This window comes from Solanum tuberosum, unplaced genomic scaffold, assembly GCF_000226075.1.
Source record: "Solanum tuberosum cultivar DM 1-3 516 R44 unplaced genomic scaffold, SolTub_3.0 scf00033, whole genome shotgun sequence".
Lineage (NCBI taxonomy): Eukaryota > Viridiplantae > Streptophyta > Magnoliopsida > Solanales > Solanaceae > Solanum > Solanum tuberosum.
The window spans coordinates 1,078,112-1,094,490 of NW_006238959.1; the positions used below are offsets into that span (position 1 = coordinate 1,078,112).

At 37.2% G+C, this 16,379-nt stretch overlaps 1 protein-coding gene and 1 pseudogene across 3 annotated transcripts; one reads left to right on the forward strand and one right to left on the reverse strand.

The window, feature by feature from the left end:
• The first annotated feature begins 255 nt into the window (after window positions 1-255).
• Window positions 256-12,935, forward strand: LOC102588313 (plant UBX domain-containing protein 4-like). 3 transcript variants are annotated; one of them, XM_006342203.2, is made up of 4 exons: window positions 256-816; window positions 5,380-5,662; window positions 12,236-12,331; window positions 12,434-12,935. In XM_006342203.2, exons 1-4 carry the CDS (start codon window positions 335-337, stop codon window positions 12,812-12,814), a joined length of 1,242 nt encoding a protein of 413 aa, XP_006342265.1. In that variant the 5' UTR covers window positions 256-334; the 3' UTR covers window positions 12,815-12,935. The 3 variants fall into 3 exon arrangements, with proteins under 3 accessions (XP_006342265.1, XP_006342266.1, XP_006342264.1); XM_006342204.2 differs by having other exon boundaries at window positions 12,464-12,935; XM_006342202.2 differs by lacking the exon at window positions 12,434-12,935 and adding an exon at window positions 10,544-12,084 and having other exon boundaries at window positions 12,236-12,325.
• On the reverse strand, window positions 7,643-8,160 carry LOC102587987 (60S ribosomal protein L37 pseudogene; annotated as a pseudogene).
• Window positions 12,936-16,379: the final 3,444 nt, after the last annotated feature.

The window sequence follows — 16,379 nt, forward strand, 5'->3', positions numbered from 1 at the left end:
ACTGATTTGAAGATATTTCTTTAAATGAAAATTTCAAAGAAAAAGAAGAAGAGAAGGAAGAGAAAAAATGGCAGAGAAAGAGGGAAAGAAGCGAGATAGAAAGGCTTTCACTGTACCATTTTTTAATTCAAAATAATTGCTATATCAAATTAGAAATATCATATTGCCATAGATGGTAAATATTTTCTTATTATTGCATATTTATGTGATTTACCCTTATTACATAGCGTTGACTATAGAAAACCCAGAGGCCAAAAAGTTATTTTGTGTATCATTCCCCAAAAATTCTTTAAAATATAAAAAACAGAAGAGGAAACTCAAAGCATTTGCAAAAATGGAGAAGAAAGCTAATGAAGCTCTTATCAACACATTCTGTGAAATCACTTCTTCTTCTAAATCCCAAGCACTTTTCTTCCTCGAAAGTCATAATTTCGACTTAGACTCTGCCGTTTCCACCTTCCTCGAAAACTCTTCACTTCCCTCCGCCGGCCCCGGCACCGCCGTCGTCGCCACCGATCCAGTATCTCCGTCCGACTCACAGTCCTACTCTCCTTCTCACTCTGAGTCTTCTTCTCCCTCCTCCCGCTCTCGCTCCCCATCTCCTCCTCCTCCTCCTTCTCTCAGCTCGAAACGATTACGGAAACCTTCTTCTAATGCTTATAATTTGAGGTCCTCTAGACCTAGAAATGATGCCGCTGCGGCTGATGTTGCTGATGCTGTTGGTGGTGGGAGGAGAAATCTGAGACGTCGACCTAGCACAGGGTTAGAGAGTAACTCCGATGAGCCGCAAGAAGCTAGCACTGGCGGAGAAAAAAGGTAATTATCTTACATGTACCGGCTCTAAAGAGTTACAAAAAAGGAAAGTGTTCTTAATAGGGTCTAGTTTTTTTTAGAGAAAAATATTGGGTATTGTTTGTGAAAGAACTAATATATATATTAGAAGAAGATTAAAATATCTGGAGTACTATGTGTCAAGAAAGATTAAATGGATTAATTGAATAAGAATTATTAAAAGAAATCTGTTGTAATAAAGTTATTAGCAACATTGCATCTCAAAGAGTTAGAAGAATATGCTTCATAATTCTTTTTAAATTAGTTTTAGGCCTCCATTCGATTTTGGCCTTAGGCCATTAATGTGCTTGAGGTGCCCTTGATTACTTCATCATCAATTTGACATTCTACTTTTATTTGTACAAGTGAAAAAATGTGAAAAAGTGGACTTGTATGAAATTAAATAGACTTATCAGAGTTTGCTAAGCATAACCTGTGAGGGATGGGATGATGACAACACTAAAAAACTGAATTCCATCACAACTCCAAAGTTAAGCATCCTTGGGTGACATAATTACTAGGATAGGGGACCCTGGGAAGTCCTTTTGTTACGTATAGCCTCATAACTTATAAGACTTTATTTCGGACTAAATATGTGCCTTATTACACTACTTGGTAATCTGGATATGTGTGAAAACCCCGAGGATATCATATCCCTTGCTGATTTTATTTTTTTGGAGTTTGTAAAGGAGGTAAAGTATGAGTGAAGATGCGAAAATTCCCTTGACTTCAATTGGGTTAGGAATGAAGCATGGCTGATTGATTGATATTAATGGGAAAACTTGGGGCAGATGGCATCCTCAAGGGTTGCTTAGTAGTTGAGGTATGGGAGTAACAACTAGCGTCACTTAATTTGAGTCTATCTGCTCTAGCCTTGGTAGATTAAACCAGGTGTACCCAAGCTAGTTCGGACACCATCCATAATTTTTTTTGTTGGTGCAAATGACGTTAAGAACAATAACCTAGCTCAGTATGGATTCATCATACTCTCTGGTTAGGGTACCCCTTCAAGGACAATCAAATGCATATCAACCTAACATGTGTACATCATAGTGCTTTTGTCGTATCTGCTTTATTTCTAGAAGTGATGACCATTCACTTTATATTGGTTAAAATTGATATAATTTGGACGTTACTGGGCTAACACATTATGGGGTTTATTACAGAGTTCCTGAGATTGGGTTTGTGGTAGGATGGGTGAAGGGTCTACATTTGTAGCTTCAGGAGTTAACACAAACATCTCTGTCATCATTCTAATATTTACTAGTCTGGATTAGGGGCTGCTTCTCAGGGTATTACAATTTTTTCCTCTCATGGACACAATAATAGTTGCTACTCTCATACTAGTTAATTCTAAATTGTACTCATAGTTCTCCCGGTACATGATCTATTTGTTTTATTATTCTTTTGGCTCTTCTTTTTACCATGCTTTTGTTTTAAAACACAAGCCATTAACTATTCCAGATAGATAAAGAGGATCTTTTTGGTTGTGTGGTGTTTTCCTGCTTTTGTTGATGGATTAGGCCGAAAGGCCTCCTTTATAGACAAACCTATCACAGACTTCCATTTTCTTTCCCTAAACTAGCCAGTTATTCTAAGACCCCAAAGAGAATAAATGAACATAATAAACTAGCCAGAAATGATTTATTAAGACTCTGTTATGTGGTCGGAAAATGGTGCATTGACTGGGGCCATGGACTAATCATAGGAAAAATTGACTCCCTACTCCTTCATAACTGTATCTTGGGAAGTCTATACCCTGGGGGATTGCTGGAATTGGTTCTGAAATCCAACAGCTGGAAGAGAATCATGGCCTAGTTATTAAACATTGCTTTAGGGAGGCCATCAGATAGCTAATACAGTGGCATCCCTGAGTCATCAACTGTAGGAGACTTACATATGTACACACTTCTTGACCTTACCAAGGCAAATTAGATGCCTTCTCAATACTGATAGATGGCTGATGCTTATTTCAGAATCTAAGCTCCATTGTCTTTGATCCACGTTGAACATCCTAGTTTCAGTTACACCTTTCAAGTTGTGCTTACTCTTTTGCTCATAGTACAGGATGCTAGAAATTTTTGTACATGTTGACTTTAACATCTTGTGAAGGACGGTTAGGTTTGTCCCCCCTTCATCTAATTGTATCTTTTATTTGGTGGTAAAGATACAGAAGGGGATCTGTCAGCTCAGTAAGAACAAAAAACTTATAGAGCTAAGGAGCTGACAAAATCCAGGTAGTGATCTAAGTTATTTACAGGGAAAAGTTAGCCCAGCTAAAAAGGTTAACCAAACAACTAGCCATTGTCCAAGTAAAGCACGATACTTTAGGGGGAAGTTTAGTCTTCCGGACTAATTTCCAGGGCCATAGATCATTCATCATCTTATTGGAATTTGGAGCTCAAGTGTTCATATCCTGCCTTGACTGTGTATAAACCTTTACCAGTTGAAGTCCCATTTTTAACTTATCACTGCTGTGAATGTTAATGTTGCAGTTCTCTAAGCTTTTGAGCTGATTCAATAACTCTTCCAATTCCCAATCTTGCAAATTTCTTCTTAGGTTCAGGTTCCAAGAGTTGACATCCCTGTACTGAGCAATAGAATAATTAGGATATATGGCGATGTTAAATATAGTTGGGAAGGCTTCTTTCAAAGTGGAGTCTCCTGTCCATTTGTCTAGCCAGAATCTGATATGGTTCCCATTCCTTACCTCAAAGTGAGTTTGTTTGAAAAAATCATCCCACAAGGTATTAATGGCCTTCCATAATCCAGTTCTGTAGGGAGTGTGGATTGTTTTGTACACCGCTGGGTGTTGCTGCCATGCTTAGCCACAATTACCTCTTTCCACAGACCAGCATCCTTCTAAATGAACCTCCAATGCCACTTCATAAGCATACACTTGCTATGTATAGCAAGATCTTTGATACTAAGGCCACCAAGATGTTTGGGAAGAGTGACAAAAGGCCACTTCACAAGGTGTAATTTGTGAGATTCACTGTTGCCTTGAATGCCTTCCCATAAAAAGTCTCTCCTGATTTTATCTAGATGCTTCAAGACTTTGTCGGGGATTGGGAAGAGAGACATGAAATATGTTGGGATGCTATCCAAAACACTGTTTATTAGAGTCAAATCTTTCTCCTAGAGAAAGGTACTGCTTTTGCCATGTAGCCAGTCTTTTCTCAAATAACCCCATTATATTTCCGTTGCTTCGTGTTTAGCCCCCAAATGTAGTCCCAAATAGATTGTTGGGAAATTGCCAATACTGCACCCCAAGATATCAGCCAGCTCCTCCAAATTTGGCACCACATTTACAGGGTAAATTACACTCTTCGACATGTCAATATGAAGGCCAGACAATGCTTCAAAAATCATGACGGTGAAATTAAGGTTGAGAACTTGTGATTTTTCAGCACCACAAAAAATAAGTGTCATCTGCAAATAATAGGTGTGAGATGGACACATAAGTCTCACTGTTGGTTCCAACCCTGAAACCCTCCGGCCACTGTCCCTGTTTGGCTTTCTCAAGCATGCAACTAAGACCCTCCATAGCAAGGATGAAGAGAAATGGAGAGAGAGGATCCCCTTGTCTGATCCCTCTCATGGGAGAAAAGCATCCCACTGGACCACTATTAATAAAGGATGGAATATTCTTTACCAAAATAAATAAAAAATAAATAAATAAAATAAAGGATGGAATATTTCACAGTGGACATGCTGTATCTTATCCATTTTCCCCCGAACCCCATCTTTCTGAGAATTGAGATTAGGAATGACTCGGTTTATTTTGTCAAAAGTTTTTTCTACATCAAGGTTAAAAAGGATTATTTGGTGGTACTATATTGATGATTGTGAGTTAAAAAAAAGAGAGAAGATAGGAAGTAAACTGAAAAATGTTTCCTTGTATCTGATCATTTGACTGGAGAAGTTAATGAAACGACGGTGATCATTACAAATCTATATCTAATCATGCAAACTTGATTTGCAAGGAAATGCATTCTTGGATAAAAGTTTTGGAGCAAGCAATTTTGTTCTGTTGTCCCTGGCTATGCTGTCAGGCTTCTGCTTTTTACATTTCCCTGAGAGAATCTTATTGTCCATGGTTCCCGGTCATTTTAAATCACTCTCCTGTCCAAGTCACTTCTTGATTTTATCATCTCTTTGATTTTGATTATATCAGAAAGGTTAAACAACATTTATATACTGAATTGGATTTTGCTGTGTTAGATATTGTTTCTGATAGTTCCCTTGTTGGAGGATTTTCATTTTTTTTATCTCATCCATAAATTATCAAGAGCATGTTGACATCCTTTCAATGCCTTCTGAAATATGCTAGTAAGTAGTAACTGACAGTTAGTTGGATCTGAATTTAACTGCTGGTTACTCTTTTCTTTTAACCCTTAGTCTGTTAGCTAGATTTCTATGTTCTATAACATGTATCGAAAGTCTAAAGATATTTTCTTATATTGATAAACCCTGAACAATATAGTTTTTCTGAAAGTACAAGATGCATATTCACTTTCATGTTGCTGATCAAAGTCCTTTGTGTAGCGGAATGCTTGTTCAAGATCCATCAAAGGAGAATGACGTGGATGCACTATTTAATCAAGCTAGACAATGTGCTGCTGTAGAAGGACCTTCGGAACACCTTCCATCTTCAGGCTCAAGAAGCTTTACTGGAGCTGCAAGACGACTTACAGAGGAGGCTGTGCCTTCTGTTCCTCAGCCACCTGAAAATGCTACCCATGCTATCACTTTTTGGCGCAATGGGTTCACCGTAGATGATGGTCCTCCACGGAGTTTTGATGATCCAGAAAATGCCTCTTTCTTAGAGGTAATATTAGCTTACATCACGATTTTAACTTTTGATTTACATGCATTTGTTTGTTTTCATGGTTCCACATTTACTGCATGTTTTTTTTTGTGATGAAGTAAGATGTTGTATTAGAAAGGCATCAAGGAGATGCAAATTACGTACACAAAATCATGGTTAACTCCTGAGAACAAAAACATCTATTTAATCAGGGAGTTAACCACAAGCAAAAGAATGGTCGCTAAGCCATATTGAGGGAGCTAATGAAATCTAAGAAGGGTAATATATCATTTATAGGGGATAAGTTGCTCCAATGGAAGAGATTAATAAGGCAAAAAGATTTCAAACTGCTAATTGGAGTTGAGATACCATCAAAACATCTGAGATTCCTTTCCTTCCAAATACCCCAAAAAATACATGATGGAATCATCTGCCTGGTCTTCTTGATGGGGCTATCAACTTCTCTAAGACTCCAACTTCCAACTACTTCTTTGACACTTTGTGGGAGAATCCAGTTGATACCAGCAATTGAAATAAACATATTCCAAAGAGCTGCTGCCACTGGACAGTGCAGAGACAAATGATTCACTGATTCCAGGTTATTGAGGCACATGAAGCATCTGTTTACTAGCTGAAGTTTCCTCCTATTTAGATTGTCCAGGGTTAGGATAGCATTCTTGAGGGTAGTCCAGGTGAAACACTTGATTTTAGGGGGTAGTCTAGTCTTCCAAATCTGTTTCCATGGCCACTGGTCTATCATGCCATTTGAAGAGCACAACTTATGGTATCCTTCACTGTGTATATTCCTTTTTCAGAGTTGCCCCATTTTAAGCTATCAGGCAAGTGAGGGGTCATCGAGGCTCCTTCTAGAATTTTGAAAAAATCAAAGAGCTCATTAAGCTCCCAGTCTTGAAAATTCCTTCTAAAGCGAGGTGCCCATATTCCACCTTCTCTGTTTTGAGCCACTGAAGAGTGTGTCAGAGGATAGGGCTATTCTGTAAATAGCAGGGTGGGAGGCATTAAGAGGTTGATTGTTAAGCCACTTGTCTTTCCAAAATTTAACTGAGTTACCATCTCCAATCCTGAAGGACACCTCTTGGAAGAACTCCTCCCTTAGCTGGTTAATGTACTTCCAAGGTCCAACTCCATAAGGGTCTTTGTTCTGCTTGGTACTCCATTTGTCTTGCCTCCCATATTTTGGCGTTCACTGCCTCTTTCTAGATACATGTTGGTTCTTGAGCATATCTCCACCACCATTTCATTAAAAGACTCTTGTTGTGCTTCTTTAAATCTCTGATTCCCAGACCTATTCCTGCTTAAGAGTATAAATTAATGAAAGCCTTTGCTGTTCAACTTTCTTATACATTGATATATAATTCTACAGTTGAAACTGATGTAAAACAATGACGATAACTTCATTAAAAAAACAATAACTTTAATACAGTAAATTCAAGAGAGCACTGTTGGTGGTAGGGGTGTTCATGGTTCAGTTTAAGTTGGTTTTCACTAAAAGAAAACCAGACCAATTAAGTCCTTTTTTAAATTATTAAAACCAAACTAAACCATTTAAGTCAATTTTTCATTGGTACCATCCTTGTCGGGTTTTTGAGTTATTTCAATTTTTAAAAATATGTGACATATGCTGCCAAGTCAATTACTGTTTAGGAGAAGTTGTCATTTACCAAGTTTTCTTGATGATAGTTGAATTAAATGGTGATGAATAATTTAATGACTCAATGAAAGACATATTAAGCATAAAATAAATTTTTGGACTTATCAAATGGAACTATAAATCAAACTAGAATAGAAAGACAAAGAAGTAAATTGTTGTCAAGGCAAGAACTAGACTGTAAACCAAGAGTGCAAAGATTAATATGTACAGTAAAATACATATATGTGTAATTATTATTTTTCAGTAGGTATTTGTATAGTCGATTGGTTCTGTTTTTTGGTTATTTTTTTCTTAAAACCAAAACCAAATCAATTTTTTTTTCAAACACAGAAACCAATCCATTCGACATATATCTTAAACAGCAATAACTCCAATCTAACAGATGAGAGGTAATATTCCAGAAACAAATATTCAAAACTTCGATTCATTGGTGAAATGGAAGGCAAAATAAAAATAAAACAATGTCAAACTGCCTCTTTAGAAACTTAAGCGGCCGCAGCAGTGCCCTTCTTCCTTGGAGCTGCTTCAGTTCCTTCTCTGAAGTTTGTCTTAAACCTACGGGGATCATTGCGGAGATACCACATGCGACCAGTTCCAGTGGTCTTTCTTCCAAGAGCCTTGACGCTCCAGTTATATTTTCTGAGATGAGCAGCAGGGTAAGCACAAGCTGAACACGACTCTTCTGGATGTGGAAGCTACGACGACCACATCTAACACACAGTGTGTGTCTTGTTCCTCCTCTTACCAAAACTTCCTGTTCCTTTTCCCATTTGTGCAGCTTTTCCTTGAGCTTCGACGATGTCTTGGCTAGAACATTATACGAAAAGGAAGTAACCAAATCAAATTTTGTTGGTTTGATTTGATTTTTTTTTTTTCATTTTAGAAAAAATCAAATCAAACCAAAAATATTGTTTTTTTTTACTTGGTGTGATTCAGTTCCCCAGGAACACCCTGGTTGGAGGATAGGGTGGGTTGATTTTTAAATTCAACAGAGCACATCTAGTAAGATCTTCCTAATGTGAAAAAACGTTTGATCTTACATCTCATCTACTAGGGCTCAATGATGTCTTTGGGCAGTCTGGATCTTGTAGCATTCTACTCAAACATCCATTTTAAACTAGTTTATCTAATACCAGTATTCAACCTATGAAACACAAACACCACTTTCAAGAAACATAATTTTTACTGGGAGACCTTAAATCCTCTATGATTTTTTGATAAGTAAAATCCACTCGTGATTAGTATTTAAAAAAGAACCTCTGGAGCAGATATATAACTGTTCATGCTTAGTACTTATCTATGTAACTTGAAAGCTGCTTTCAAGCATTACACCTTTCTAGAAATGAATGAAGAGGTTTGTTGTATGTTTTGGAAAGTGTTCTGTTATTTAAATGAATTAAGAGACCGCCTCTCTTTTGGTCTGCATGCATAAGAACTGAATGAATCTATTTCTGTTTTTGTTTCTTTAAGTGCTCCAAATCGGTCTTTAGCTTTACAGTTATAATTTTTTAATAAGTAATTTACATTTATGTTAATATAGTTATCATCTTACTCTCTACACAAACTCCTACTTACAAGGTAACAATTACTGGAATTTTTATCTGAAGGGAAATGTTGGTTAGATAAACAAGCTAATGGACACTTCTCGATGAAGATCATCCTATTATTGTTTTCTTTTTTGAACATTGGTAAAGTTGTATTCTTCAGCATTAAGGACATGCTGGCCACCTTCAAAATTTATAGCCCTAAGTGAAATTACAAGCTCCCTATTAATTCTATAATTTGATCTACATCTTCTATGCAGAGTTGTTTACACCAAAAGTAAAGATACCAAACAATTCCATTTTACTTTGTGAATGGAATTAGATCTATCTTCAAACATCTCCCATTTCTTTCCTTCCACACTGACCACCATATGCATGATGGTATTAGCTTCCCCACCTTCTGATCCAACATTTAAAAAGATCAGAGGTGTGTTCTGGCATAGTCTAGCTATAGCATGTGATGTTGAGAAACAACTCCCAGATTTGTGCAGTGAATTTGCAATGTAAAAATAGGTGATTGTTTGTTTCCCCAGTCAAATTGCATAGGAAACACCTAGGGACTAGTTGCTTTCCTTTCTTCTGCAGCACTTCTTGAGTTAAGCAGGCTCTTTTGATGACTGACCAGGTGAAGCATTTCACTTTGGTGGGGGTCAATCCTCTCCAAATACTCTTCCAGTGATGATGGTAGCCTCTAACCCCAACTTGTATGCCTTTCTTGTAAGCACTGTTTACTGTGAATTTGCCATCCTTGTTGTGCTTCCAAATAACTCTATCTGGTGCATTTGTTACTAGATTGGTTCCCCCCAATTTTCCCAGGAAAGAAGCCACTCTATCTACTTCCCAGTCATTCAATAGCCTTCTGAAAGATAGGTCCCAGCCTTGTCATCCTATTATTGTCAATTTATTAGAGAAGATAATCTGGGCCTAACTGAAGTCTTGAATTCCTTAAAGATCGTAACCTCTTATTGGATGGAGCTGATAAATAATATTTGAGTCTCTTAGCCGCTTCACCAAAAGCATACAGCATTAAAGCATTTATTGTGTCCTTGCATGCGATAGGCTTCCATTTTTTGTTAATTTCATGTTGATGTATGCTGTGCCATGTACAATTGTAAACTTTCCACTCCCACCCTTGCCCCGCAACAAATAAAGAATTTGTAAAGCGTAAAAACAAGATTTACATTTTCAAAAATGTTTCTCTCCTTGAATCTGAACTTGTAGTTCCTCTTTGACATAGTGGATGAAATTTTATCAGTAATCAGTGTCATAATCCGAGATTTTCCTTGAATCTTATCTTTTAACAAGCATCCTATGTTGAAGTTGTAGAAATACAGCAACATTGTATTGTGATCTTCTTAAGCCTTAAAAAACTTTTTTCTTTTCTTGCTACTTTAAAGCAGTCTATCAGAAAAGGAGGATTTGAGATTCATCCTTTTTTGAACTTGGATCAATAAAATGACCCCGTATTGTTGGATGTGGACCAATATCTGATGTAATTTCAGATTCTTGTTGCAAGACAGAACCACCACTACACCTGAACTGAGCTTTACGCAGTGGCACATACATTTCTCATTGTATTCTACCTATTTTTTACTCTAGAAAAACAACAGTAAGCACTGGTTGATTTTCTAGGCTTTTTTATTCTTTTCTTTCAAGAAAACTCACTCTGTTTCCATAATGGCTCAGGACGGTGCTCTTCCCCTCCAAGACGCTGCTCTTAATGTGAATGTTCCACTGAATTTGTTTGGATTTATTGGCGTTGCTGATCCTGCGAGAAACATGGTTGCTGAACGCGATCAAGAAGCTCAAAGAGATAGGGTTGTTGCTATTGCCCACTGCCCCCGGTTTGAAGCTAGAAGTTGTCTAGCTCCTCCTTTCCGCGGTCTTGCTGACCCGAACATCGAGACTGCTATCTTGGCTTCGGCTTCCAATTTCCCTATCCAACGGATTACCTACCCCGGGGAATCCACCTTCATCCCTTGCTTTATCTCAGTCCTCTATTACCTCAATCAGATGGATCATTTAATGGTGTCCACTAAACGTTGGACAGACAACTGCATGGGCTGGGTTCCCCCCTACTCTCAGATCTACATCTCCATTTTGCTCTACATCCAAGTGATCAGAGCGATGGATTCTGCAGGAATTTTCCGCTTTGGCTCTAGACTTTCAATCTTCTTGAGAGAATTTGAAACTTTGTTTCCCTTTACTAATCTGTGGATTCCAGGCCCTCTGGTCTCTGCATTCAAGAATTTATCTTGCTTTTGGCCTAGTGCCACTGGTCAGTTTGGCAATGTTTCTCCTTCTCTGCCTGCCACTCCCGAGTGGACCCAGGCTAATAGATTCTCCTTTGCCAATAGATTTGCTTCGCACCTTCCTAACATCAGTATCTTCATCTCCCGTCTCCATTCCATCTGCAGCATCGCTACCAGGCCAGCTGTCACTGAACATTTGATTTGCAATGATGTTGATGGCCCAAGATTTATGGCTACACTTTTTAGCCAAGCTTGTGTGCACGACGAAAATAACTGATCAATGTCGCTTCTCCAGGAGCTTCATTAACATATTCCGGCGGTCTTCGCCTTTGGCAAAATGCTGCCGCAAACCTCTCCTTTTATGATCTTCCATCTCCCTTGGATATCAGCGTCGATCATGTTGAAAATGACTGGATCTCTGCCTTGAGAATGAACAATAGTTCATCTTGGCTCGGTCCACTAGCTGCTATGATGGCCAAGTACTGCCAATTTTGGAAAGGCTCCTGTTCCCTTGCTGATTGCTCACCAGATGGCTCCGCCACCGGTTCAGTCCGCTGCGTGGCAACCGGTGGAACCAATGTGTTCCAGGGTCCTGTCTGGACCAATTAAACCGGTAGTCACAACAACTTCCAGCACGGAAACGCCAACCAAGTTGGTCACTCACCATGCGCTCCAATCTACACCTCATGTTTGATGCCTCCACCACCATCCACGATATTCCAGATGCTCATGTCTATCCTGCTCTGACTTATCACTTCAACCTCTCCCCCAATGATGCTGGTCGTACTGTCCTCAATGAAGGTCCATTTTGGGACGTCCACCCCCCTGCCTTTCAGAACAGTGGAATCCAAGTGTATCAAGGTGTCACACTCACAATTGCTCGAGACTACCATTCTGATACGCGTATTGACTCAGAGCACCAGTGAAGTGCTCGCCCCCACCACCTTCCTTTTGTTAATATTTTAGGCTACTAGAGTATGTTGTTCCTTCGCAACATTGCTGGTTCTTTTGTTGTCCTTTGCTTTGATTTTTTTTTATCTTTTATTTGATGTAATGAAAAGTTTATTCTGAACAAGCAATGGAAAAATATCCTACTCAGGACTTGATATAAAGTTCATGAATGCAGAGTATTCGGAAGTCTGAATGTCCGAAAGAACTTGAGCCAGCAGATAGGAAGACACATGTTCATTTTAATGTCACAAGGAGTGAAGAGGACTGCCCAGTATGTCTCTTTAAAATAATAGCAAAGGGTCTCAGTTTTACTCATGAAACATCTGCCCTTAACAAAATCTCTTTCCTTTTTTCTCTGGGGTCGTATTTGCAGGTACCAGAGAAGCGCCATGTTTCATTTCAGGGTGTGAGAAGAACTTCGGGTAATACCAGCAATGCTGTGGCAGTAGAGTCAACTGTTGTTGTCTCATCATTCACTGCAGATCCAGCCCCATCAGTAGGCCTAGTTGTTGATCAGACGCAGCCTTCAACTTCAATTCAAGTTAGGTTAGCAGATGGCACACGGATGGTTTCACGGTTCAACTTCCAACACAGTATCAGAGATATCCGAGGGTTTATTGATGCATCAAGGCCCAGTGGATCCAGGAGCTATCAACTACAGACAGTGGGTTTTCCTCCCAAGGAACTTTCTGATCTCGACCAGACAATAGAACAAGCTGACCTAGCCAATTCAGTTGTGATCCAGAAACTTTAGTTACATCTCTAAACTTATATATACGAGTGTTGGGGGGTGCATTAATTTCCTTGAGGCATCCTGTTTGAATACCCTCTAGAAATCGTTTGAGATGCATCTATAAATTCCTTTTAGTTTTCTTCTTTGCTGCAACTAAAATGAACATTGGCTTAAACTGACTATAGAAGCTAGGTACCTCATCATATAAAAACTGTTCAGGTTCATCATATAAGGAGAGACAATAGCTCATCCTTCAACCAAGATAGCACACTTTACTCCCCTTGTTTGTTTAGGACTGGATAATTGGAGCATGAATAAATATAATATGGTGTCTAACATTAAGTAAACCAAGAATTGCATAAAGTCTAGAACTAAAAGCACTTTAGCTTATAATGTGAACTAAACTTATTTCCTTGACTAATATTGCTCACATAACATTTCTATAACATTGCCTTCCTCCCGGCAGGAGTATCGCTAGACTGATTTGATAATTGCGCGTGCAAGTAGGGGATAAGTATAACAAATGGACTATTTCGGCTGAAATTGGACGGGTCAAAATGGAATGGATCATTAGATGGTACAATGCTCAATTTTGCTTAAAGCTTAGTTGGGTGTAAGATGAATTAGGTTAAAATGGACTAAATGATAGTCATAACTCAGCCCACCCATTTTGATTCAACTTTTATTGGGTCATTTGTGCAAATGCTCCTATATTGAGGTGGTCTTTAATTCTTTAATTTCATAATGAAGAATAATATTGTATTAAATAGAACTTATAATTCTTACAAATTGTGGCATTAATATCTACTAGTCATGGACACGTGCGCTGTACGTCTGAGCCATGCTAAGTTGTCTTATTCTCTTTGGAGAGACATTTGTAAAGCAATCTTGTCATGAGTGCATGCAATATTATTGATGTAGTAGAAGTGTACATTGTGTTAAATAGTCTTCTCATGTAGAGTGAACATAGTCTTTTACGTCACATCCCAAATAGTATTGTGCCACATCAAACAATGTAATCCTTAGAAATTGATCCTCATCAGTGACATCAATCTTTAACCGATATCTAAAACACATTTGAAGATTTAATCAGTATGACTTCATTTATTTGATAGTTATATGTTAAACTCATTTCAATAGTTAACCAATAACTGTTCATTTATTTGGTGGAGTAAGTAATATTTGTTCATATTCGTTTGTGTAGTTTACCTCTCCTCATAATCAATATCTTCAGTCCCACAATAGGTACAAGTTGCACTACTTTTTATAATAGTAACTCGCCTGTAGCATTTCTTGCAAGCATGATACCATGGGTCTGTGTTATTGTCAATGCCGAAAACCGTAGCATTGAACTTATAGTACATGTCCTATACGTAAATTAGGAAAATCACTTAATTATGTTTTAAACATATAATTTGAGTACACGCTGGGTTTTGCAGAGGTTAATATCTTCACAATGGCAAGTGAACCGTTTAAAATATTGGTAATTTTCACTTGGCGGGCTGTTTGCATTAGTCTACTTGGCATTAGACTTATGTCAATCTTTTGTGCCTTCATGTTGTCATTCCTATAATTTAAAAGTTATGAATATAAAACATCAAAGACGTAGCATGTAGGTTATGAATAAGTGCGAAGAAATATGTGTTAATTACCATTGTTGGAAATTGTTGGCCTTTTCGAATTGTGGATTGATTAGCAAACTACTAATAGGAGTCGTGGAAAGGACAAAATCCCCTATTTTTCCAGGAGTAATTAATTCAGTGAAATTTTTATATAGTTTGAAACTTGATTCAAATATATAAATTGAGGAGATTTATACCTTGGTAAATGGAGGATTTCACATCACAAAAGACAAGCACTGGTTTATCACTTTCAAGGGTTTGTAACATTTGTCCTTCTATTTCAGCAAAATCTCCCCATAAAGTCATGACTTTTCGATCATACCTATATATGTAAAAAAAAAGGACATCTTTATGATAAAAGTTTAATGACATGAAATATTTATATGAAGGATGCATAGAAAGTGTAAAGTTACCTTTCGTTTGTAGCGATTATTTCGCGCCTTATGCTTCGTCCTTCTCCATTTAGTGATTTTACTTTGAGTAAAATATAAACCACATCTAAAAAATATATATTATTAAGTACAGATTTTGTTTATGGGTCTAATACACAACAAACATGTAGTGAAATTTACCGAACAAACTCCCATTAGTCAGTTTTTCAGCTTCATCAAAGGAAATAAATCCATTTGAAAATTGTTGAGTCTTAGATTAACTTTTGTCCTCAACGACCTCTGTTTTGTTCATGAATGCTACTTCGAGGTCATTATGCATAGATAAGAAGTATTGTTTAGCTCCATTTAACTTTCCATTTACAATGTAGTAACTTTGATTAAGTTAAAAAGAGTTGTTCCACACATGAACATCTTTGTTGAAAAGAGTTGTTCCACGCATGAACATCTTTGTTGAAAAGAGTTGTTTGCATTTTTGTTCCCTGTGTAAGACTCATAATCATTAGACTCTCAAAAGAAGTCAACATATTAAGTAATTAATATAATAAAAAATTAAAATAGAGTTACCTCTTCGTCGACGAATATTAGTTGCCAACGAATACCTTCACCGTTTGCATTTTTGTACTCTTTTGTTAAGCTCCGTCGAATGACTAAGACTTTAATCACCCATTTTGTTGCATATTTCTTCAACTTGCTAATAGGTAGGCATTGGTTCTCGAGCTCTTCTACACTTGTCATTGTATGACTGTAGTAGCTAGGATGTACTAATACAATATATTTTTGTGACGTAAATGTGATGTATTTCTATCTAATAAGTATATTTTAGATCAAACAAAAAAGATGTTCAAGAATATAATATTCACCAAACATATACTAATTCTTTTTTTTTTTTTAAATTTTAAAAGTGAGCAACTTCAACTAACGATAGTATAAATATCACGTTAATTGAAGCAAGTAAATATAAGGTGGAGACGTGTTACCAATTTTGGTGGTGCCGAAAGCAAGAAACCCGTTAAAAGTATTACATCATGAAGATATAGTAAATGTAATTTCAAATTGAAATAAATTAATTCAAACGAAACAAATTACTGTAATGGAAGTATTACAAACGAAACGACTTCAAAATGGAAAAGTCTTTGGCTGACAATCTTTTGACTTGTTTTGGCAATAGCTTTAATTGATTCTCAAATAACTAATATGCTAAACGATATTTTGAAGTTCAACATATTTGGTTAAACAATCAACAAGGAAACTCATTTAGGCAAGAATCTTTTTTTAACAAACTAGCAAGATTATGAATTGCTACTCGCAATCGATAAGGTTCTGTATCTAACCAGAACTAACAAATAAGAATGATAATTTGTTAAAAGCTTCTTAAAAATATTTATATTTTTATCTCCACAAGATATAAAACAACCAAGTTAAACAAATAATGACCCATCGAAACAATCGAAATTTGGATCAAAGAACCAGATAGTAACTAAGATATCCTTAATATGAACACTCATGAATATTTAAGGCCTTTGGAAAGAAGCTTCTATTAGTTATTGCTACCAACAATATAGTTTCCAGGGA